At 36.6% G+C, this 24,809-nt stretch overlaps 1 protein-coding gene across 1 annotated transcript in view; it reads left to right on the forward strand.

Moving 5' to 3' along the window:
* The window catches only part of LOC107582577 (zinc finger and BTB domain-containing protein 16-A-like), a 65,880-nt gene that overhangs the window by 11,673 nt on the left and 29,398 nt on the right, over nucleotides 1-24,809 (forward strand). Inside the window, exons 3-4 of the mRNA XM_016268474.1 lie at nucleotides 8,672-8,769; nucleotides 18,026-18,112. Of these exons, the coding sequence (XP_016123960.1) occupies nucleotides 8,672-8,769; nucleotides 18,026-18,112 (185 nt within the window). The remainder of the gene's footprint in view (nucleotides 1-8,671; nucleotides 8,770-18,025; nucleotides 18,113-24,809) is intronic.

Raw genomic sequence — 24,809 nt, forward strand, 5'->3', positions numbered from 1 at the left:
GGCAAAAATGCTTCTGTATGCTTTTTATATTTATACAATTTAATATAGTTAACTTAATCTATATCACACAAAGAGTACTGTTTTTCTGCAGAGATCAGCATGATAACACATTTAATAATAGTTTTATACAAGTTCAGTAAAGCAATAAGTGACTTACATTTTAGACATAATATTGCTTGTTTTTGCTCAGTTTTGCCAACGAAAATAGTTCCAAACAAAGATCACAGCACTGTTTTGCATCTCTGAGCAATGGATGGGTGTTTACTTATTTGAATGAATCAGCTTTTTGAACGAATCGGTTGATAAAAATGATTCAGTGATTCACTCATTAACACAGTCAAATGATTTGTTTCTGAATGAATCAGTCGTTTGAATGACTCGGTTGAATCTCAATGACTCACTCATTAACAGTCACTTGCTGCCACCTACTTTCTGTTTTAATTTCACATTTCGACTATTTTTTTCATGTTTTAAATTATTTCAAATATAGGATTCAACGTTTTATGTTAACATTGGGCCTATTTATGCATATGTAACTGCAGTTTAAATGCATCCATGTCCCCTCTGAGATACATTAAACTGTGTGGTTACAGTGTAAATACATCTAAATGCTATTTCAGATACAGATTCCAGAAATGTTTTCTTGTGTTGGAATGAAAGACACTAAGTACCAGATGAAGTGCTTCTTATTCTTACCCAAAGATACAAAGTGGAAGAAAGAGTTAAAACTGAACACAATCTTGCTACTCAAGCTGTGTATGAACAATTTTTATATTTATTTGCTTCTTTTCCATTTAGCATTTACTTGTACTTGTACTTTCAGTACTTAAGTACGTTTAAGATTAAAAAAATACTTTTCTTACTAAATATCCCATACTTTAAGACTTTTACTCAAGTAATATTCTAAACGGTGACTTCAACTTCTGCCAAAGTAATTTTCTAGTAAGATATCTATACTTTTACTATGGCTTTCAGGTACTTTATACACCACTGATTACATCTCTTGCTCACTAATGGTTCCTCTGCAGTGAATGGGTGCCGTCAGAATGAGAGTCCAAACAGCTAATAAAAACATCGCAATAATCCACAAATAATCCATATGACTCATGAGTCGGTAAAAAGTAGAAGTTAAAACGCGTTGTTGAATTTTTTTCTTACAAACACACAGTATTTAATTTCACAAGATGTTAATTGATGGACTGGAATTGTGTGAATTTCTTAGATTATTGTGATGTTTTTATCAACTGTTTGGACTCTCATTCTGACGGCACCCATTCACTGTGGAGGATCCATTGGTGAGCAAGTTATGTAATGCAAAATTTCTCCAAATCTGTTCCAATGAAGAAACAAACTCATCTACATCTTGGATGGCCTGAGGGTGAATATATTTTCATCAAATTTTAATTTTTGGGTGAACTGTTCTTTTAATGATACCTTAAATCATGTGACTTGTAGAGCTGCTGCTTTGGTGATTGGACTTACATTTTTAGACTGGCATTTTCTTCATACAATTTATAAATGTAATTATTTTCAATCAGAAAGTTCATTACTATTGCCTACTAGTGCCTTAAGATAACTAGAGGCTCCTGGGCTACACCATTACGGTAGGCCCCCATACCCTAGATATATATTTTTTCTTTTCTTTTTTTTTAAGATTCCTGACAATTTTTTTATGTCAAATTTTTTTTTTTTTTTTGTTGTTGATATACCAGCTAACATTCACAACGCTGTTCTGCGTAAAATGTGACTATAAGTGAATATGCAAATTCACTCTTTGCCAGAAGGAGGCACTTGTGGAACAGCAAAATTATAGCTGTTACATAAAGTAAACACTACATTTTTACAGGCATTATACAGAGGTAATTTGAAAAGAAAATGCCATCAAAACTTTCCTGGCCGAAATGTGAGTTGACAGGTATGATTTAAACACCATAAATTACACAAAATATTCATTATTTATAATCAGTAGATCGAAACAGCACTTGGCAAGTTGGCATAAATGAGATTTTGAAGCAGCACCTTTGATGGAACACAGTGACTGAATCTAAAACATTCAGCTGACACACAGATTACATCCACGCCAGTTATGAACTTACACTGTATGACGTTACAGAAGGTTGTCCTGTCCAGTTCCTTTCACACAGCAGTGTTGTGTTTCTTGTTAATCTGCACCTTAACATAAAGACACTGTTGTGCTGGGCTTCTTTACTAGTGCATGCATTGTGCATTTCGCTTACAGTAATTCGGTGCAACACGTGGAACATTCCAACTATGCAAACTTTGTGGGGGAAACCTAAACGGAACCATTTAATATATGCTACAACCGGAGCATCGCTGAAAATGAGTGTGTGAGTTTGTTTACAGAATGCTGTTGTCACTGCTGCAGACTCCCATATACGAATAATTATTCAAAAAATATAATTTTTTCCAGTGTAGGCCCCTGGGCTTCAGCCCCTTGAAGCCCGCGCGTTAATGCGCTGCTGCATATTTCCATACTTGTACCATGTACAGTTATACCTGCTCTTTTGAGTTTCTTCTAAGTACAATTGCACATATGATCATTTGAGTCACGGTACCAGTTGGTGTATCTTGATAAATGGACATTTGTTTGTGGGTTTGTGTGAAGTGTTTCTGTTTTCTCATTCATGCTTCATACGGTTTTCTCACACTGCTTTGGGGAAGACTTCCTTTAAAGCCGCCTCATTGGTAATTTGGCAGTGCTCTAGTATCCGATTGCACACATCAGCCCCTGAATTGCTCTCTCAGTGGGAAAGGTACTCTAGCAGCTCAGCTCTGGCCTGCCATTAATCAAAGCCACTTCCAGTGGCCCACTCCAGAAACACAAGCGCTTACCCTGTCTCAAACAGACAGCTCGACAATTTGTCTCCTTAGAGAAAGTCGACATTTTAATGCCTGCATTTTAATAGGAATGTATAACAGCGGCCTGTAGAGACAAATGGACCATCATCTTTACAGATTGTTTTTCTCCTCTAACCTCGTCTGAACTGTTTCATTCAGGGCAGGTGTACTTAAATCGACCGGAAGATTACGTTTTAACACGTCGTGCGTTCAGAGGTTCGATTTCCATGTTTAACGTTGATCTGACTTTAGGATTATTTAATATTCTTTTGTTACTGTCCGCATCTGCATATCAGTGTCAGATACTGGAGCTCAAACTAGACTATTTAAATAATGTAGTGAATTGGCATGACGTTTTATGTCTCTGTCTATTTGGAATTGCTTTGACAATGACAGTTGTTTTGACTGGGATCGAGATGAGCAGTATTGATTTTCCTCTCATTGTTCCATTTACCAGGTATTTCTCCACGTCTCAGATCAGTGTTGTTCAATCTTTCGTGTCTTTCAAGTGGACAGAGGGAATGAGATTAAAGGGAGGTTTCTGAAAGGTGCACTTGTTACAGAGCAATCAAATTACTAGACAGGTTTGATGATACATCAGTTAATATTAGGAACTCATAATTAATTTTTTTAAGATGAAAAGTAAATGTCCAATTGTGTAATATCAGAAGCATTCACATCATAAAGTAAGCTGTTTGTAGTAGGGACGTGCAAACATGAGTAGTTGGTGGGTTGACTAGTGTACTAATCTCTCTTAAAGAGATAGTTCAAGCAAAAAATTTAAATCTGTCATTATTTGCTTACCTTCACTAAACGTACATGACTGACTTTCCTCGACGGTGGTGACAGCAGCGGCAATCCACCTGTCACTCAAGTGGCCACACCCTTAATTATGCAGAACTTTAAGGCTTAATATAATTTAAACGGATGAAATATAAAAACATTCACTCCCCTCACAGTTGTCATGAAGGGCAAAATTAGCCATATAGACCAAAACCACTTTTTGTACCAGGCTGTAAACATATTTTTTTCTGCTGTAAAGTTGAGCATTTTAACATGGGAGGTCTATGGGACTGACTCCCTTTTGGAGCAGCCAGTCGATGAATTGCAGTTTTAGTCACTTCCGTGTTGGTTTCACGAGAGAGAACGGAAGGTTGCCGCTTGCATGAAGCAGAAGTAGCGATTGTCTTTTTTTTCTCTACTGTGACGTCTGTCCGAGTGAAACGGCATCTGAAATGAAAGGGCGGGACTTGATTTTGTCCTTCGGGAATTGATTGGATCATTGGAAGTTGGGGCGTTGCTAACAAAGTGGAGGCAGATCTGAATGCCAGTTTGCTGTTAGTTGTGGGGGGATTTCTCGCCACTGGATTCACCCCCGACACCCTAGCATGAAGACATTTTTTATTTATTGAGGAAGACGACGATGAGAACGATCAATGGCACAAAACATGCCTAACAGCACGCGTGCGAGAGAGAGAGAGAGAAAGAGAGAGAGACTGCCTGAATGACTGAGCGCGTCCTCTATCAGGTTAAGTAATATTAATAAAAAATAGTTTGTGATGTCCTAAAAGTAATTTTGTGGTAATATCCTTTCAATTTTTAAGGGTAGTATACTCCCCCATGTCTTGCGTCAGCACTGGTCAATGCATTGATTTCTATAAAGTGAAGCATCAGCTTCAGCTTTTCCCCCTGTTGTTTATCCCAGCATTTACCCCTCATGTCACTAGCTCCGCCCTTGTGCCATAGCTCATGACCGGAAGAGAAGATGAGGCGTTTTGAGGGGGAGGGGAGGTTAACGTTTTTGATTAAAGATTACAAGGGCACATGAATTTAGAAAATAATGAAGCGCACGGATAAATTATTTATAATGAACACTACAGTATTCCATTAAAAAATAAGAATTTTCAATTTTGATTTCATGCCGAGTTTAAATACATCTCTTTAAAAGTTGCATTCTTAGCTATATAAAGCTAAACAAAGGGAATAGATCTAGATAAACACATTAGTTAACCTCAATAATCTGCCAGTCGACCATCAAACATCTGCATTAATGTGGTACTGCTAAAAAGCTTGGTTTATGCCATGTCATTATTGTACAGTGTTTTCAAAGCTTAGCTGCACAATAATATGCAATTTTCAAGCCACAAGGCAGCATTCAGTAAGATAACACTAGTATTTTTCCAGCAAACACACAAATCTGTAGAGAACGTCTGTTAGCTGCTGACAGCGGTGCTCAGCGTGTCCACTGCGGTTGAGTGGATATTGTTTATGGGAGGCTGGGCTCTGTCAGGCGGTCTATTTCAGACCCTGTGTTGTGGCTGCAAAGGGGCACGACGCAGCAGATGCTACAGATTGTGAAATGCAGCTAACACGCATTTTGTCTGCGCCCTCAACCGAATGGCACATGACCTCAGCAAACATCCTCGGTCAAATAAAATGACCATATACCTGAGGGTGTTGACTCTTTGAATTCGAATAGAAAGCTAATTCGCTTCCATTACTCCGAATGATCTTCAACAGAATGTCCTGGATTTAATATTTTACCACGACCGTTCCTGGTGGTAGCGAGTTTGCTTTAATAGCTTTTTTCAAGGTGAAATAATATGCCCCTGTTCATAATGAGCCCGTGCATGTCTGGCAGCGCCCCAGTTGCGGAGCAGTGATAATTAAGGGCTCTATAGCAGGAATAAAGGTTACGTCTGTGGCGGGTTCGCTCGACTGCTCGTTGATGCAGCACACGCGCCGACGGTGCGTCTGTGTGTGTGTGTGGCTGGAATTCACATGAAAGGACTCAGGCGAGAGAAGGGAACAGGAGTGGGCGGGGGACGAGTCGTTGATATGTACAGCGTGACTCAGTTAAACATACTGGACTGCCGGGGTATTTCAGGAGCATTTAATACGTTTTAATTAAAACAAATATTTAGATCGAGAGGACAGATTAAAAGGACAATCGGCATGTTTGACTTTGACGGGTGGTTTTGGGCCTTGCGGTTCGCTTGTGGCTGTAGCTACTTCATTGAAATGGAGTGTATATATTTGTTCAGGTTCTTTGTGTACCTTTTCTCTGAGGCATGTTTAATTTTTGATAAAGCTAAGCCATAAATGTTTTCTCTCAAGCCACTGGGTCACTACGTCTGGACGGTAAATATTTCATAGCTCACCGGAACTAGTTCCGTTATGGACGTTGGTTTTGTAGACAAGCTCGTTGCGTTTCTCGAATCCAGATCTAGCCAGGTTTATTTTAAGCATCAGATGATGATGGCATATGCTATTCAGTTCATTAACAGCTTTTGCTGTATTAGGCCTAATTGAGTCAGACCTGCTTGATGAATATTTCGAGTGCCTGGAGTCTTTGAAGTATGTGCCCTAAACCTTAAAGGGGTCATATGATGTTGCTAAAAAGAACATTATTCTGTGTATTTGGTGTAATGAAATGTGTTGATGCGGTTTAAGGTTCAAAAAGCACATTATTTTCCACATACTGTACATTATTGTTTCTCCTCTATGCCCCGCCTTTCTGAAACACGTCGATTTTTACAAAGCTCATCGTTCTGAAAAGCGAGGTGTGCGAGCCAGCTATCCAGTGCGTTGTGATTGGCCGAATACCTCAAGCATGTGACGGAAATGTTATGCCCCTTACCGTACTGTGATGCCGTGTCCCGGAGCGACGAGAAAAACCCATTCTAAACGAGACATTTGTTGCATCCAGTTGGGACATAATTACAGATTATAATGACTTATACTGTCTTGTTTTTACGCGTTGCGTTGCATCGCGCCACGTAAACATAAAACCATGTCTGCATTTGTAATCAGAGAAACGACAAACAACAAGCGCTACTCTACACTGCACAAAACTCGCGTCTAAATCAATAGTGGCAAATCCTTTAAATATGAAAACGTACTTACAATCTGTGAGTCAGAACAGCCGGCATTGTAGTCTACTCTCCCAGGATCAGGAAACAGTCCTCCATAAAATGCGCTGCACACATCTGAATATTTGGGTTGAACTGTTCTGGAACAGTGTTGTAAATACAACTTAACCACTGATTTCTAGTCGTGTCCTCTTTTGGAAGGCCAAACAAAGTATTTTCGCTTTCGCAACGAAACACACAACGTCTTCACAACATGGCGCGGCGGCAGTGGCAGCAACAATAAAGTTACGCCTTCTTTCTTTGCGTGAACATTTTGGCGGTGTTATGCAAATCTTCCCACACAGTGACATAGACATGTGGGGGCGTGTTTAAACAAGGCGTTTTAGGGGGGCGTGGACCAGTCTAAACTTTTATAAAGAATATCTCTTTGGGTTTGAGACTTTAGTTTTTGCAACTTTAGGGATCTTATCTATTCACAAACAACTTGTAACACTCCAAAGAGAAAGGAAAACTTGAAATCGCATCATATGACCCCTTTAAACCTTTCTCAGCACCCTGTCGAGAGTATCATCAAAATAAACTATGAGCCACAGACACAGTCATGTTTAGAATATCAAGCGTGAATTTATGAAGCTGTATTCCTAAATAAAACTGCTTTTTTAACTTTAAAGGAATAGTTATTTTAACAAAATGCTTGCTTTCTTCCATGGAATACGCAAGGAGGTGTTTTGGAGAATGTTGCAGGGCTCCATACGATTAATTCAAGGTGGTGTATACGGTGAATGCAGATCTCCAACTTCTCCAAAAATGTCAATAAAGCACCATAAAAGTAGTCCATAAGACTCTTGCACTATATATACTCCTGCACACAGTCTTCTGAAATTGATATGCACTGACAATTTCTTCTTGCAACGTAACTATTAGATTTCGTTCATGCACAAACTTATCAAATGATGAAAGAACTTTTTTTTTTTCCTGTAGGTCACTCAATATATATGAAGTTATTATTTATTTATTCATTATTCATTTATTTATCGCAGTAACTAAAATTTCAATAATATAAGCCATGAATTAAACATCATTCTGTAAAATAAGTATAATTAACTACACAAAAAGTGTTTTGAAAGTCTCCAGCATGTTTTATAATACCCAATAGGTCAAACGATACTCCTCAAGCACGTTATCATGTTCATCAAAAACTTTTATAATATTAGAAGTAAAAACATTAGTTTAACACACTCATGGGCATCAGTCACTTCAAGGAATTCTTGGTGGGCAAAGAAATATATAATTATTACCTTACGATCTGTTTTCAAATCTACATCCACATTTGAACATCACAACACTGATGTCTGTCAAAAAATAACACGCACAATATACTCTCATATGCTGATAAATAGATTTGATAAGTGAAAGGATATCAAACAACTTGATAGGTGTTTATTTTTATATATAAAATATGGTTTGATCTTCTCAGTTGTTTAAAAGATTAAGGCAGTTATCAAAGTTTTATCTTCGTGGCACTCTTGAGCATTCTGAACAGCCTGACATAACATTTCAACCAATAGTGTGAGTTTGGGGGTGTGGCTATTTGTTTGTTTAACCAATGGCAGATTAGAAGAGTGTTAGAAATCTGTTTGAAAACAATCATTATATTCATTATTCTGTTTGGTGAGGCTGGTGGTGCAGAAATGACATATTTTAAGGAAATATATTTTATGAAAATGAGTGAATGTGAATGTACTTGGCTATAGATTATATATATAATTTATCAACTCATTTAGTGAAATCACTGATGCCTTTTTCTCACCGGAAAGCACATATTACCTGTTAAACTTGAAATCGGGGTCAAGAAAATGACCAGATCTGACCTTCTCAAAGTGTGTAGTTGGTGTGTAAAGTTACACTGGTTAATCTTTCAATATATGTTTAATCCACAGGAAGTTGCATGGTGGAGTGAAGACCTTTGGCTGTGAGTTCTGTGGAAAGCAGTTCCTGGACAGTTTACGATTGAGGATGCACATGCTGTCTCATTCAGGTAAACCCTCCCGTAAATACCATGATCACGCTCAAATGTAGTCCCGATAAGGAAGAAAGCATAGATTACAGTGCCATTGCACAAGTGATACGTGATCACTGTTGTGCAACAAGTGTCAGCCTCCTGTTGCCCCGTGTTTGTCCACCATGTACCGCAAGCTTAACCTGCTCTAACAGATGGAACATTGCACTTCTATTAGTGACGCAGTGTTTGGTTATCCCCGTCTTCACACTTCCCTCTCCAGTCTCATATGTGTCTCAACTGTTACATTTCAAGCCTGGCAGAGATCCAGTCTGGGCACTTTGCCACATTGTTAGTACAGTATGTACAGTGAATCTTGCCAGCTTGTTTTTTTTCTCATTGTAATGAGGAGGTGCAGGACAGAAACACGCTTAAGGGAGGGGATGGATCCAGTTGTTTATATACATCCAAACCCATAATTAAACGATCATGCTGAAATGATGCTGTTGCATGTTATGTAAGTGTGTGGTATTGTTTCGTGCCGATGTGTGCTATTAACTTCGAACTTTTGCCATCAGATTTTAGTTATCAAAAGGGTCTGTTGCATAACCGTAGACATAAAATAAACCAGATGTAGACTGCAAAATGAAGTTTAGTGCTGAGACTCTGTGTTTTGGGCTTATGCTGTCCAGCTGTCATCCTGTTTTTTATTGTAGCTCCTTTTTAAGATATTTCCCTTTCAGTCTTTGCTTTACAGAGTCTATTATTTGGTTGACCGACATGGGTTTTCCATAAAAATGCCACTAGTGAAAATTCTGCTATTTAATAAAATTTGATTTTAATTACACATTTAATTACTATTATTATTTTTAAATTACAAATGTTATCATTTTAAAAATTGTATCTCTTCTTTCTTCACTTTTCGTTACATATGTATTTAGATACAGATATATAATAGAGATTTACACACACAGCACTACCTCACACCCATACTTCATATAATCACATGTAAAACCAATTATGAAAAAAAACTTAATTGTTTCTTTTTTAATAATAAAACCACATATAAAATATTTATTAATTTATTTAGTTAGATAGGTAGTTCTGTTATGCCCTATCTTTTGTAAAAATAAAAATTATTTTAAAAAGAATGATTCGCGATTAATCGTTTGACAGCACTATATATATATATATATATATATATATATATATAGTGTGTACAATTTCCATAAAAATATTTCACAATCCAAAAATGTTTTGAGTGAAATATGATCCAAACATAATATACATACATATAGTGACCACACGGACTAATACAGTTTAGTTATAGCAAATTATATGCACATAGATATGCCAAAAAAAACACTTATTTAACTAAATATTTACTCAAAAAAGGAGAAAATTATTAAAATATCAGTTAAATACCGGCCTGTTACTATTGGATCGATGATTTAAAATACTAGGAAGCATTTTGTCCCTTTTATGATAGCAGAGAAGGGACATTATTTGGGAAACATGGAGAAATGGCATTGCAACATGTTGCAGGCAGGATTCAAACCTACTTTTTCAGGTCAAGGCTCTCGCCTCAGTATCAGGAATGCTGTGATTGATGTTTATTGAATTCAGTAGTTGCCCACACTAAATTGTGCTTTAGTGGGGAATGTCCTGTTTCAAGTGGAGGGGAAATACACTTAGACTGTCAGCAGGCAGTGTGTGTGTGTGTGTGTGTGTGTGTGTGTGTGTGTGTGAGAGAGAGTGTGTGTCCATCTGTCTGATTAAGTCTGTAGTCGTCTCTCTGGAGGGTTTGTGAAGCCCACCTCACTTGACTTTATCAGCACACGTTTTTGTCAAGATTCTGACTGCTCTCTTTGCCAAATGAACTGAAAAGTCCTCTTTCTTTTATCTCTTGTTCTCTGTCTGCTTCTTTTTTGTGTGTTTATGAAAGCGAGAGGAAGAGATTTATTATTTTTCCCTAAATCCAACCCTCCTAATCTGGTATAAATCAATATCATAAACACTGGCAACAATATTCAGTTACTCCCACATTTAATCTGCTCGTAATCCGCCATCGCACCTGTTCACGCACAACACGAAGCAGAAACGAGAGCGAATCTTCATCATGCGCGGCATTCGGGTTGAAAAGCCCTGTCAAGATGTTTTCTCTTAATGTCTCTTTCTCTTTTTTTCTCTGTCTTTCTCTCTCTGTCTGGGAGAAGCCCTGCGCTCGGAGCCTGGCGACACGCCAGCTCTTCCCTCGCACTGATGACATCATCAGCTGCCGGCAGGTCTGGATGTTCTGCCAGCATTCTGGAGCATTTATGATTGCTCGCAGATGTGTGTCCAGGAACATACTGTACCCAAATCCCAAAATTAATCAAACTTGACTGCTCTCCAAGCCACTGCTCTCCAAAATAGCATGAGCACTGGGGTGGAGGGAGGACACTGGCGGAGTCCTAAATAAAACAAAAATGCAGAAAGAAAACAGAAATGTTGACTACAGGCCTTTGGAGGCAGGCTGGAGAGGATGGAGCAGATGTTTGTGCTGCGGTTGAAGTGTTAAAGGGTTACGTCCGAGGGCATGCCCTACAGTACATGCACCACCATGCCAGGTTCTGACGCTTTCCATTAATACAGTATACTAAGATGTAACTTAGTGTATCCTAAATATGTTTGATAAATCTGAAAAATATCTTAGCATAGAAAGTAACTAGTCTAATGTCCGTATCCTCCCTCTTAAAATGTGGATTTTGGTCTGTCAGAGGTCTTGACATCTTCAACTGTGTTTAAACCTTCAAATATGCAAAAATGTTTTCATTTTGACACAATCTGTTGAATTTATATTAAATTGATTGTCAGAATATTTTAACTATTTACTTTTATTATAGTATAGTATAGTTTAGTTTTATATAATGTTACTATTATTATTTATAATTATTAGTATAATTATTATTTATTATAATTTATAAAATTATATATATATATATATATATATAAATTAAATAAATTATAATAAATAATAATTATACGAATTATATTATATATATTATATTTTACTAATTTTACTCATTCTAAAAGTCCTTAAAATTGTTACGCCTTGATAAACTGACTTTAAATTTTACCCAAATGTAGGGCTAAATTTCAACCCAGTTACCTGCATTTTTCTAGCTTTTTCAAAATTGTATCTTTGAGAACCACTGGATTATAATGACTTATTCAGTCTTTTTACAGCGAAACATAAAACCATGTCTGCATTTGTGATCGGAGAAACGACAAACAACAAGCCCTACTCTACACTGCCCAAAACTCACGTTTAAATCATCAGTGGCAAATCCTTTAAATATGAAAACGTAACGTTACTTACAGTCTTTGAGTCAGAACAGCCGGCATTGTAGTCTACTCTCCCAGGATCAGGAAACAGTCCTCCATAAAATGCGCTGCACACATCTGAATATTTGGGTTGAAGTGTTCTGGAACAGTGTTGTAAATACAACTTAACCACTGATTTCTAGTCGTGTCCTCTTTTAGAAGGCCAAACAAAGTATTTTCGCAACGAAACACACAACGTCTTCACAACATGGCGGCGGCGGTGGCAGCAACAATAAAGTTACGCCTTCTTTCTTTGCGTGAACATTTGGGCGGTGTTATGCAAATCTTCTCACATCGTGACATAGATATGTGGACACGTGACTTTAGGGATCTTATATATTCATGAACAGCTTGTAATACTCCAAAGAGAAAGGAAGACTTTAAATCGCATCATATGACCCCTTTAATCATTTATATTTAATATTGTTAACATTTATATTAAATTTATTGTCAGAATTAATTAAAATAATTAATTCATAATTAAAATTTTATTTTTTATTATTTGCTTTCATTTTTTTAATCATTATTTAGTATATATCAATAGCCTATTTTATATACTATTACTAATATTATTTACTATTATATGAAGAGTTTGGTTCCAAAACGCTATAAATCCATTTTGATTAATTTGAGTAAAAATGTGTTTCCTTTACCAAGAAAGTGGCCAGATGAAAACCACTATTTTCTGTTTCAAACTTTCACATAGCATCTTTAGGTTATAATAACATAAAAAATTCAAATCCAGATTTTGATTTTGAAAGATTTATTATAAAAACTGATTATTTTTTCCCAAAATGCAATAAATCCATTGAATCAATATAAAAGTTATTTTTCATATTGAAACTTGAAAATACACAACAAAGTAAGTTGATCCACATATGACAGCCTCTGAACTTGGTCAATACTAATCTTATTAATAGCTTACGTTTCTTCCCCACCGCAGAAACCACCACAGGTTCATTAATGCCGTCAAAAATATTCTTTTTTTTTTAGGGCTGCACGATAAATCGCATGCGATTGTCATGCGCATCTCGTCAGTAAAGCCGGTTCTGTGATTAGTAGTAAATCCCCATCACATGCTTTCAGATGGAGCGGCATTTAATACACAGAGCCTTAGATCACTGACAAGCTACGCAATATCGCATTCATAATCAAAGGTGATTCATCTGTGATTATGAACACGATATTGCGTAGCTTGTCAGTTACTGTTTACAATGATTGGAAAGGTGCGCTGTGATTGGTTGAGCGGATGTATCGCATTCTGCAGAGAAGGGAGACTGGCGTTTGTCACGGTTTGGAAAGAAAAGGAGAAAACATGACAGAATAACACGGCGGATATTGCATTTTGCGTAATATTAAAAATTTACTTTTCAATACCAACCAGATACAATACTGATTTTAGCGGGAACTCAATAAAAAAAAAAGGCGTTTATCGCGTTTTGGAACCAAACTCTTCATATTTATTGTTTATTATTATTTATTATTTGCTAATTTTACTCATTGTAACAGTCCTTAAAATTGTGACATCTTGACATCTTAAACTGACTTTTAATTTTACCCAAATTTAGGGCAAAATTTTCAACCCAGTTATCAAATTTATACTTTTATCTATATATTTAGCTATTTTTATTTATTTTATGTAAATACATTTTGTCTGTTTAAATTAGATTTGTAATGTATTTTGCTAGAAAATTTGGGGTTTGAAAAAAATGGCCCATATATATATATATAATATAATTGAAAGTCAAAAAGTAAAGTATTTTTTATTTGTATTAATTAATAACAATATATATATATATATATATATAATTTTTTTAAGTGTTTCAGACCCATTGTTCACACTCATGGAAAGTGCATTCTGTTTCACCGCCCGACCTCTATCAGGTGGATTTAAACACTCAACACTCATACCTCACGGACCTGCGGATGTCAGCATGCTAATAAATTACCTTTCTTTGTACTTTGTTGCAGAGTCTGACAGAAGGCTGTTTTTAGTTTGCATTAGACCATTCTGCTGAGTTTATATATAGAGCTGCTTTAATATTATGACCTTTGTGCCTCCATTTTTTAATGATGTTTTTCACCATGACCTATTATTCGACTGACTCTCGCAAATAATATAAATAACGTTATTTCAGTGTTAATGTCCAAACACTTACAATTTATGATTGTTAAACTGAGTCTTTAATTTGTAAATGGGGAAGGGGAAAATAAAAATCTAATTCAGTCTTTATAGCGCATAAAAGCCCTAGATCTTCTGGCCCATCATTGGATTTTGCTGCTTTACATCCCAGCGGTTGCCAAGTAGCAGAAGCCCTTGTTTTCTAATGCTCTAATTTGGTATTCAGCACGAGATTGAATCTTATTTTTGTATGCCAGACAAAGTGTTTTGATGGAGGGTAATTGCAGCCAGTCTGGAGGCTGTTTGGGCTGTTTTTCATGGGCAGTACAGTGCACAATGTGCTGTCTGAAACAGAACACGAGCCTATTGAATGTGGGATCTGCTTTGTGGTTTCTAAATGTGTGGAGAGCTTTTGGAAACGTGTGCGAGGAGACGTATGAGCCGGGCATGGCTGCGTCAAAACAGAACAAATTAGATATGCTGAAATGACACACGATTCACAATAAAAGCTGTCTAGGTAGGTAGCTCACTAGATTTTGAGACACAACCATCGAGGTTTCAAAGCAAGACCTGAACTGTAGCTCCTATCTTTTGCTAACAAGACAAAAATAAACCATAAACACTGAGCATTTTCATTCAAGTGCATCAGAAATGTTCTCACAGGCGTAATTTACGCTGGCGCTGATGAGTCACACCATCAAAGTATTTTTGAGCGTGGTTTGTAATGATTCTGTAAATGAGTGCATTTTTAAACTTTAAAGGGCTTTGGTTGTCGTCCAGAAGGAATGAGAAGAAAGTGTATGTGGAAAGAGACTAATTTTAGGCGCTAGCTGGCTGACTTCACGAAGCTTGTGGGTGCTTTAATGAGTCATAATAAAGCCATTTCAGACCAGCTGAGTGAAAATAGATACTTGATGAGCCGAAGGTCATTATACATTTGGATTTTATAGATTTTTTTTCTTGAGTCTGAGGTACGAAGTCTGCAGGAAATGGTAAAAACCTGCTAGCAGAAGCCATAGTTGTAGATGTTGTTTCCAAGCTATATGCGTGGTGAACCGAAGACGTTGTTTACTTCTCTGTTTTGAGGTCCTGTCCCTCATGAATTGTTCAGAAAAAGCAACGTCAGCCGGCCATTTCTCTTTGTTCGGTGTGTGTGGTTTATCGAGAGTGTTTCTGAAGTGATGGAAACATCCTGGCCTACTTCATAATGGGCCAGCAGCTCCACAGGTGGATCTAATACTATTAATAGATGGATTCCCTCAGGCGGTTGATGGCCATCAGAACAGTTATTTAGTCCAGTTATTAAGGATCGCTGGTTGCAACTAGGTTAAATGATTATTTTCTTTCTGTGTGTGTGCATTTGTACACCTTGTATACGTGTTTCCATCTGTGCAGGTGATTCATATGTTTAATGATGTTTTTATGGTGTGAATTTTGCATAGCCTATTTTTAGGACCATTAAGACTTTTTTTGCGTTATGACGTTATTTTCAGGATAATTAAGCAGCCCCCACCCCTTCTCATTATCGTAATGTGAAAAATTCTCATTCTCATTAACGTAATGTGAAAAAAAAAACTATGTTACTCTATTTAAATTGATTTATACATAATGGTAGTGCATGATGTACAGCCTCCAGTTAATTATTTATTGTGTCCAGACAAGGTGATTTTCTGTAATACAGTAATTAGAATCTAATGAGAATCATAATAATGAAAATTACAAACAGATTCAAGAGTAAAGTATACATTATAGTAATTAGAATTGGGGGGAAATAGTATTAGTATTTATTGATGTATTATAATTTATATTTATTGTATTTATTGATTTTATTTATATTTTATTAATTAACTTGTGACTTGACTGCATTTTTAATGTTACAAAAGATTTCTGCTTCCGATAAATGCTCTTTTGAATTTTCTGTTCACAGTGAAGCCTAAAGTAATGGTTTCTGAAAATTCGCAGGGATAAATTACATTTTAAAATGTAGCCGTACCTGCCTGAGGGTCTGTCAACCTGATATGACCTTTCCTGTTATATGATTATCATTTATTACTGTTATCTCTATGAACACATCATAAATGGGTATAGTGTGATGTTTGTAAGAAGAGACTCATTGTACATGTCAAAAATCAGTCTGAAGATACAAAGCGCTTTAATATCCTTTAGGACATGTTGCTGTCTGTTCTGCCTCGGCTTATGGTTTATGTTTTTTTTCTTTTATCAAGACAAGACAAGAGAAAGCTGCCAGCTCTTGTAGATAAGAACATCTCTTTGATTCTGTCAAGGGACAGTATTTTACCCCGTTGATGTGTGTTGGGGAAAAATGAATGATGTTTAATGTCATAAACAACTCATACTTTGAAATAACACAATTTCAGCTTTTGGCATTGTTTCTGTTTTCTTTTCAGTTCATTTTATGGTTTGATTTTCTAAACATGAGCTTAAAAAGTATATTTGACAGATCAACAATAATGACCGTGTACTGTTTTCTATCCAGGACATTGTTCACGGTTCAGGTTTATAATTCTACTTTATATATTTGTGAATTCATGATTTTGCTCCTTATATTAATGTTTTAATTGCTTTATTGGAGGAATATTCCACATACGTGATGATACATTTTTGAAAATTTAGGCATGCTAGATAAACCAGATTTCTGAAGATTATATGAGTCATAACACGTATTCTTCAGGATATTTGATATGAATTACATTTATATCAGCGAAGGTCAGATTATCACTTCAGCCATGTAATGTCAGTGTTATTATTGTTAACTAAAAATTAAAACTATTAAAAATCTTTTTTTTGGTAATTGAAATAAATCTGAAATTAAATGAAATATAAATATTAGGTGAGGAACTTAAACTCACAAAAACCTTGGCACCTAACTGAAATCATTTTAAATTAAAGCACTAAAACTAAAAAAAAATAAAAAATAAAAGATATTATTAAAAAACTAATAAAAATGACAAATGCACAACAAAATTACAAAAATGTAAAAAAGAAAACTGAACAAATAAAAGCTAATTCAAAATATGAATAAATACTATAATATCATATTTACATATCATTTTAATTATTTTTTTATTTATATATATATATATATATATATTTATATACAAACCCAATTCCAAAAAAGTTGGGACACTGTACAAATTGTGAGTAAAAAAGGAATGGAATAATTTAGGCTGCGTAGAAGGATCCGGGTACTGAAATGGCCAGCCTGCAGTCCAGATCTTTTCACATAGAAAACATTTGCCGCATCATAAAGAGGAAGATGCGACAAAGAAGACCTAAGACAGTTGAGCAACTAGAAGCCTGTATTAGACAAGAATGGGACAACATTCCTATTCCTAAACTTGAGCAACTTGTCTCCTTAGTCCCCAGACGTTTGCAGACTGTTATAAAAAGAAGAGGGGATGCCACACAGTGGTAAACATGGCCTTGTCCCAACTTTTTTGAGATGTGTTGATCAACTTATTTTTCCCTAAAAATGTTCAGTTTAAACATTTGATATGTCATCTATGTTGTATTCTGAATAAAATATTGAAATTTGAAACTTCCACATTGCATTCTGTTTTTATTCACAATTTGTACAGTGTCCCAACTTTTTTGGAATCGGGTTTGTGTATATATATATATATATATATACACACACACTAAAATGACTTCGACTAATAATACTAAACACTACTACTACTAACAATAATAATAATACTAACTTCTATTATAAAACTAAAATTGTTGTTCCCAATTAAGCCATCAGCCAACTGGTATTTACTTTTATTATACTCCTCTTTCTTCCAGCTGGACCAAAAGCACTAGTATGTGATCAGTGTGGCGCTCAGTTTTCCAAGGACGACGCCCTGGAAGCCCATCGACAGACTCACACAGGTAGGACCCTTCTTGCCTCATCTAACAGCAAACCACTTCGCTAAATCACCCTAGTTGACCACCGTGGAAAAAAAAAACCGTAAAGTGGAGATGCGTCATGCATGTACCAGTAGCAATCATGTTTATGACCCTATCAAAACTCCATTCTGATGGTCTTCTATAATTCAGCAGGGAAGGTTTCGGGGCCCTCTAAAATTTCAGCCAATAATATGTGCTGTTACAGGGCAAGGCGGCACACCGCTTTGGCACAGCAGCAGTGCCATGTTTCACCAATCTACATCACTTTGTCTAAACATGGCACGTACATTTGTTAGAGCGACTGTACTGAGTTACCAGAGCCTGTGAGTCATCGACGCTCTGGCACGATCATTAACACGCCAACAGCATTCATCTGCCACCCTCCTGTCAAATATTCATATTTACTGACATCTGATGACTGCAAGGATGGGTTTCAGTGGTACTACAGACATTTTAATAATCATATTTTAGGTGAGGTAAATAGTGTGCTCTGATAAGGTTTGGCATGGGGTGATATGCTGAGTGTAAAGTTGTTTTTGTTGCTGAATACCTGAGTGTGCTCTGTCAGGACACATTGAAACATGTACGTAGGCGTTCAACTAAAGTCTAATGAAAATCAATTCTGTCATTGTTTACTTAACCTGTTGTTTTTTCACGTGTTATGTTACAAGTCTTCAAAAGCCATGTGATAACTTTGTGCGAGGAACAGCCAGAAATGATCAAGTCATCTTCCCCTCCAGTGAGCTGTTAACTCGAGAACCACTGCAACTGCATCTTTGATTCAGTGAGTTGAATTTGAGAGCTGGATAAAATGAACAAATCATTCTTTTGATCCAGTTTCAGTGAAATAGCTGATTTGGTTCACAAATCGGGCTGAAATTATTCATTTGTATATTGAACTGATTCGTTCATGAACCCTCACTGAATCAATGATTCGTCACAGTGGTTCTCGGGGTACAGCTCACTGGAGGGAATAACGACTTCAATTTCAGTCTGTTCTACACCGAAAGCTATTCAGACTCAGAATGTGTGACTGATGTGTGGTGGGTTTTTTGTCAGTTTTGGGGCCTAACTGTCATAGTCATATAGCCTAACTACCTTGATGGCAATACCACTTTGAGTCCAGCTTTTGACATTTCCTGATCATATTCCTGCATCTTTTCCTGTCCTCATTCCACTATTTCTATCAAAAAAGTGAAAGGTAAATGCCACAAATGTCCCTGATTCTACTGTATATACAGCAGTCACAGAAGGAAGAACTTAAGCATGATTAAAAATGTCTAAATGTCATAGCTTGTCACAAAAAATCAACCCCTCCAGTGAGCCGTTAACACAAGAACCATTGCAACTGGATCTTTGATTCAGTGATTCAAGGTTCAACTGGATCACATGAGCAGGTAATTCTTTCGATCCAGTTTTAATAAACCAGCTGATTCAATTCACAGTTCAAGCTGAATGATTCGTTCATGGATTGAACTGATCTCACTGAATAAGTGATCCAGTCACTGCAGTTTTGGGTTTAACAGCTCACTTGAGGGAATAATGACTTACATTTCAGTCTATTCTACAAAGAAAGCTATTCAGACTCAAAAAGAATGTGTGACTGATGTGTGATGGGTTTTTTGTCAGTTTTGGGGCCTAGCTGTCATAGTCATATGAACTGCCTTGGTGGCAATACCAATTTGAGTATAGATTTTTACATTTTACTGATCACATTTCTACATCTTTTCCTGTCCTAACCTCACTGTTTATGCCACAAATGTCCCTGAATCTACTGTATATACAGCAGTGGCGTTTCGTCCATATAAGCTGTGAATGCTCCGCATACCCAGGCCATTTGAGAGAATAAGTTCAAGGGATAATTCATATAAACATGATTATAAGTTGATCCCTTGTCATTTTAAAAGTAACTTAAAGCTTAAAGAGTTAGGGATAAGTACTTATAATGATTTATTTGCCAAACGGCAGTAATTTTCTTTAAATCTACCAGTTGCGGTTGCTTCCGGGTGAGCGGATTCTCCACAGCTTTCTCGCCTCCACTCTGACTCGTCAGAATTGTAGCTCGTTCTCAGTGATTTGTTGGTCTGCGGCAGATTTAATGAGCGAGGTAAGCTGTCTGCCAAGCGCTCGCCCAAACAGAAAAATGTGCTGTTGCTATCAGATCTCAATTGCCAAAAATCACATTGTGTTTGAGGCAAAACCAACTCGACTAAATCAAAAGAAAAAAAACACCGTAACTAGGGATGCACCGATATGAAAATTTTGGCCGATACCGATAACCGATAATCCTTTATTTTTGAAAGCCGATAACCGATATGTTGGCCGATAAATCTATATCCAAATTTTTATATACTTTTTGAGAGCCTGATTACAAAAAAGGTCTCATCATTAAAAACCACATCCCGAACACTATTTTAAAAGTCCACTGAAAACATATCTTCTTACATGTTTGGTCATAGACAATGCATGTTGAAGATATACAATATTGTCAACGTTATTGCCTAAGCGGCAAATTAAATAAAAAGAAAAGAAAAGTGGACTATATAAAATTTTAATAATAACAAGCATGACATTGTTCCCTATGTTTTGCATATGCTTGTGTCGCTTACAATTAAAGTCCTTCTCTGATTTTATTATTGTCTACAAGGTTGCAACGTTACTTTGCAATATTTAAAATATTTTGGGGTATTTTGCATGGTCTGTTATTGGAGTAGTGTCACCCGGGTGGGAGTTTTAACTCCTGTCCTATTCACTGGGAATAAAAAAAATGATTTAGCAGATGCAGAGACATATAGACCGGGGGAATCCCCATCTCACCACCCTCTGATTACGTATCATAACATAACTACGTGTAAACGTTATTTGGCGGTTTTTACTTGGAAAACCAGCTATATTTTTCTTGCATTCGAATAATGGATAAACTTACGATAGAAGAAGGATTGGAGATTAATTTTAATTTACAAACAAGGTAGGAAATGTGCATACTTTTAAATCGACACCAGCCATGGTGTTTCTTCTGTGTTTTGTCATCCGGTTAAAAATGTCACCGCTCGCCGCTGATGTACAGTAGTCACAAAAAGAAGAACTTGGACACTTAAGCCATGACTTAAAATGTCTAAATGTCACAGCTTGGATAACATAAAATCTCCTCCAGCGAGCTGTTAACTACAGAACCGTTGCAACTAGATCTTTGATTCAGTGATTCAAGAACTGGAACTCATGAGCAAGTCATTCTTTTGATTCAGTTTCAATAAACCAGCTGATTCGGTTAACAAATGAGACTGAAATTGTTCATTCAACGAACTGATTCATTCATGAGTGAGCCCTCACTGAATCAATGATTCAGTCACAGCGGTTCTTGGGTTAACAGCTCACTGAAGGGAATAACGACTTAAATTCTAGTCTGTTCTACACAGAAAGCTATTCAGACTACCACAAATGTCCCTGAATCTACTGTATACAGCAGTCACAGAAAGAAGAACTTAGACACTTACGCCGTGATTAAAAATGTGTAAATGCAACTGGATCTATGATTCAGTGATTCAAGATTTAAGAATTGGATCACATGAGCATGTCATTCTTTTGATCCAGTTTCAATAAACCAGCTGATTCAGTTCACAAATCGAGCTGAATGATTCATTCATGGATTGAACTGATTTGTTCATTAGTTCATCTCACTGAATAAGTGATCTGGTCATAGCTGTTCTCAGGTTAACAGCTCACTAGAGGGAATAACAAATTAAATTTCCATCTGTTCACAGAAAACTATTCAGACTTTAAAAGAATGTGTGATTGGTATGTAATGATACTTTTGGGGTAATGATACTTAACAGACATAGTCATATTAATGCTATTTGAGTCCATTCCATTTGTGACATTTCCTGATCCCATTCCTGCATCTTTCCTGTCTTCACTCCTTTGTTTGTATCAATAAAAGTGGAAGAAATGCCACAAATGTCCCTTAATCTATGAACAGTGATCCCATAAAGAATATGGACACTTGAGCTATGATTAAAAATGTCTGGGAAAAAAAATCAAACCAAGCATTTATTGTACATAAAGCTAACTACAGCACACTTTTCAATCAAAACATTTCACAAAAAGAAATTTAAAATAATAAAAAGTAAAGATAAGTTAGTTCTGACACTGGAGTGGCAGCTGTTTTTATACTTTATCCAATTCAGTGACATTTGTAAGTGTTTATTATTTGTCCAAACATTTTCCTGGCCACTTCAGTCCAATCGCAGAGCTCTAATCTCTATACCTCGTCCTATATAACCAACATTTCTACCTTATGTACTTCTGTTTCTTATTGGCTTATGAGACTGGCATCAGAGGATGCAGTCTGTCACAGGTATTCCAGACTGCACTAATTAATTTGCTCTCTGGGTATAAAAGTGTTTCATGGGGCTAATGATCCACATGTTGAGTCTATATAAAGGTTGAGTCCTAATTAAAACAAGGTGCCATACTTTTGTCATCTGTGTAGATTTGAGGTGCTAAATGTTTCCATGGCAGCCAGCTCATAAAGTCTCTGAATTTCTGTTGGATTCGAACCAGGATTCTGTAATATACAGTATTTGTATTATTTTTACAGTAGGGTATGATGCTACTACAATGAGGGTGCAATATCTGTCGCCTGTGTTCCGCAGGGAGAAAGACGATAACCCTCTCTAAAGCGTTGGCATGTAACTGTAACTCGCTGTGGCACACACTGTATAAATACTTAATGCATGTCGACATAGAGGTGGTGTTAACGATGCCCAGAATTTTATACCTTCTCTCCCAAACTTGTAAACATCCCGCTCTCCATTTCAGTTTGGCAGCACATTTAGCGAAGAGGAGGTTAGAACAGACCTCATCCATTTTGAGAAGCCTTTTTACTGCTGGGCTCCGGCCATCACTCACTCAGGGTAAAGCGAGAGATATTGTCATCGCTTACATAGATGCTTAGAAGAATTTTACATTTCTGCCCTGGCTTCTATGGAGCCAAGGTAGCCTTCCTGTATGAAAACTAGGGCTTTGTTTTCATTTGAAGTAGCCATTTCTTAACTGCATTCATTTCTGGGAACAAAATTAATTTCTAGGACTGGCATGGGAATTGAGAAATTTACCAACGAATTTTTTTTTTTAGCTGCCATGAAAAGTTTTTAATCAAATTAATGACACGATTAAAACTAGCTTTGAAAAGCATGTCTCAAAAACCCTTTATTCTGTTCTGTAATTTTTCCTATATATTTTCTGTAATCCTATATAAAATTCTGATTGTTAATTTAAAAATAAATAAATAATTTTAGAGGGTCAGTTCTGCTCGTTTTCTTCCTTTTTTTATTTTATTAACAGTAATAAGTGCCGATTAATAAAATTCTATACTATTTTATTTAAATAAATTTAAAAATGAAACCATAAAATCAGTATGAATGCTGCAAGTGAATTTAGGCATAACAACATTGTAATGCCCAGTATGAAAAATGAATATTCATTTTGAGATGCTAAAGATTTAACATTGCGATAAATTATGATTTTAAGCATTACCTTTGAGTGTTAGATAACAGCAAAATGTAATTTAAAGATGCAAATGGGAAAAAATAAATATCTAATTTACTGATCAATTAAAAAGCAGAAACAAATCTCTTATATTGCCTAACAACCAACATGGTACTGATATATTGTAATTTTTTTATTTTATTTTTTTTAAAATTATTTTATTTTTAGTAGATAGTTTGATTTTTATGGTTAATTACTCATGTAATTTACTTATCCAAAGGTCAGATTTCCTCATATCATAAAGCAGCCAACTGAGGAGTAACTTTGTTTTATTTTTTCTAGACAGTTTTTTATTGCATTTGAGTATTAATTCAGGCTTTAAGCAACACGATCGTCCTCGAATGCCAGCATATGTAAGAATGTCAGAGGTGAACGGCCTGGTTTTTTGAGGTTTTTAGGGTTGCAAATGGAAAAGAGGATTGCGGAAGACCCGTGGGACGGGGCCCGGCTGAAGGGGGGAAGCTGGTGGCATTTGGTGCCAGGACAGAGCGAGAGACAAACAACATCATGTGCTGTTGTTTACACTCAGCCACTGTGCTGTCATAGACGAGACCTACTAGAGAGCTGACCTACTTAAAAGCCTCCTAAAATAAAACTCACTAGTGTCTCAGGACCGATGCACTGGCTGGCAGGCTGGAAAGCAGGCCAACACATCACAGCTTTCTTTTCCTCTTCTCCCCTCCCAATGGAGAAGTGCTTTATCGCATCCTTCGCAGAACAGAAATAAAATGTTATTAAAGGGGTTTTATTCGGGACCGGAATAGAAGCGATTTGCCTTTAAACGATTTTGGCCTGAGGGGCGACTGCTCGTCCATCTGTCTTATGTGCTTATGACGTCAAATTTCCTAAAACTCTTCCATCACGCACAGGAAGTGTCTTGCATTTACAGTTGGGGTGAGGGCACAGTGGAATTGCTCACCGGGAACACGTTGTGACTTCAGCGATCTGGCCCACAGAATAAACAGTGGTTAAACAAGAGCAGTGTATCTCTTGTTGCGTTAATTATTAAACAGACCCTTCCTTACTTTGCTAGATTGGCCTGTCTGCCTCTCACTTTGCAGCCGAGCGAATCGCTGGGGTCATCTGAGGTAGGCCTATAGCCAATGTGTCAGAATCATCCACACACACCAAT

The sequence above is a fragment of the Sinocyclocheilus grahami genome, unplaced genomic scaffold, assembly GCF_001515645.1.
Source record: "Sinocyclocheilus grahami isolate Dianchi unplaced genomic scaffold, SAMN03320097.WGS_v1.1 scaffold46.1, whole genome shotgun sequence".
Taxonomy (NCBI): Eukaryota; Metazoa; Chordata; class Actinopteri; order Cypriniformes; family Cyprinidae; genus Sinocyclocheilus; species Sinocyclocheilus grahami.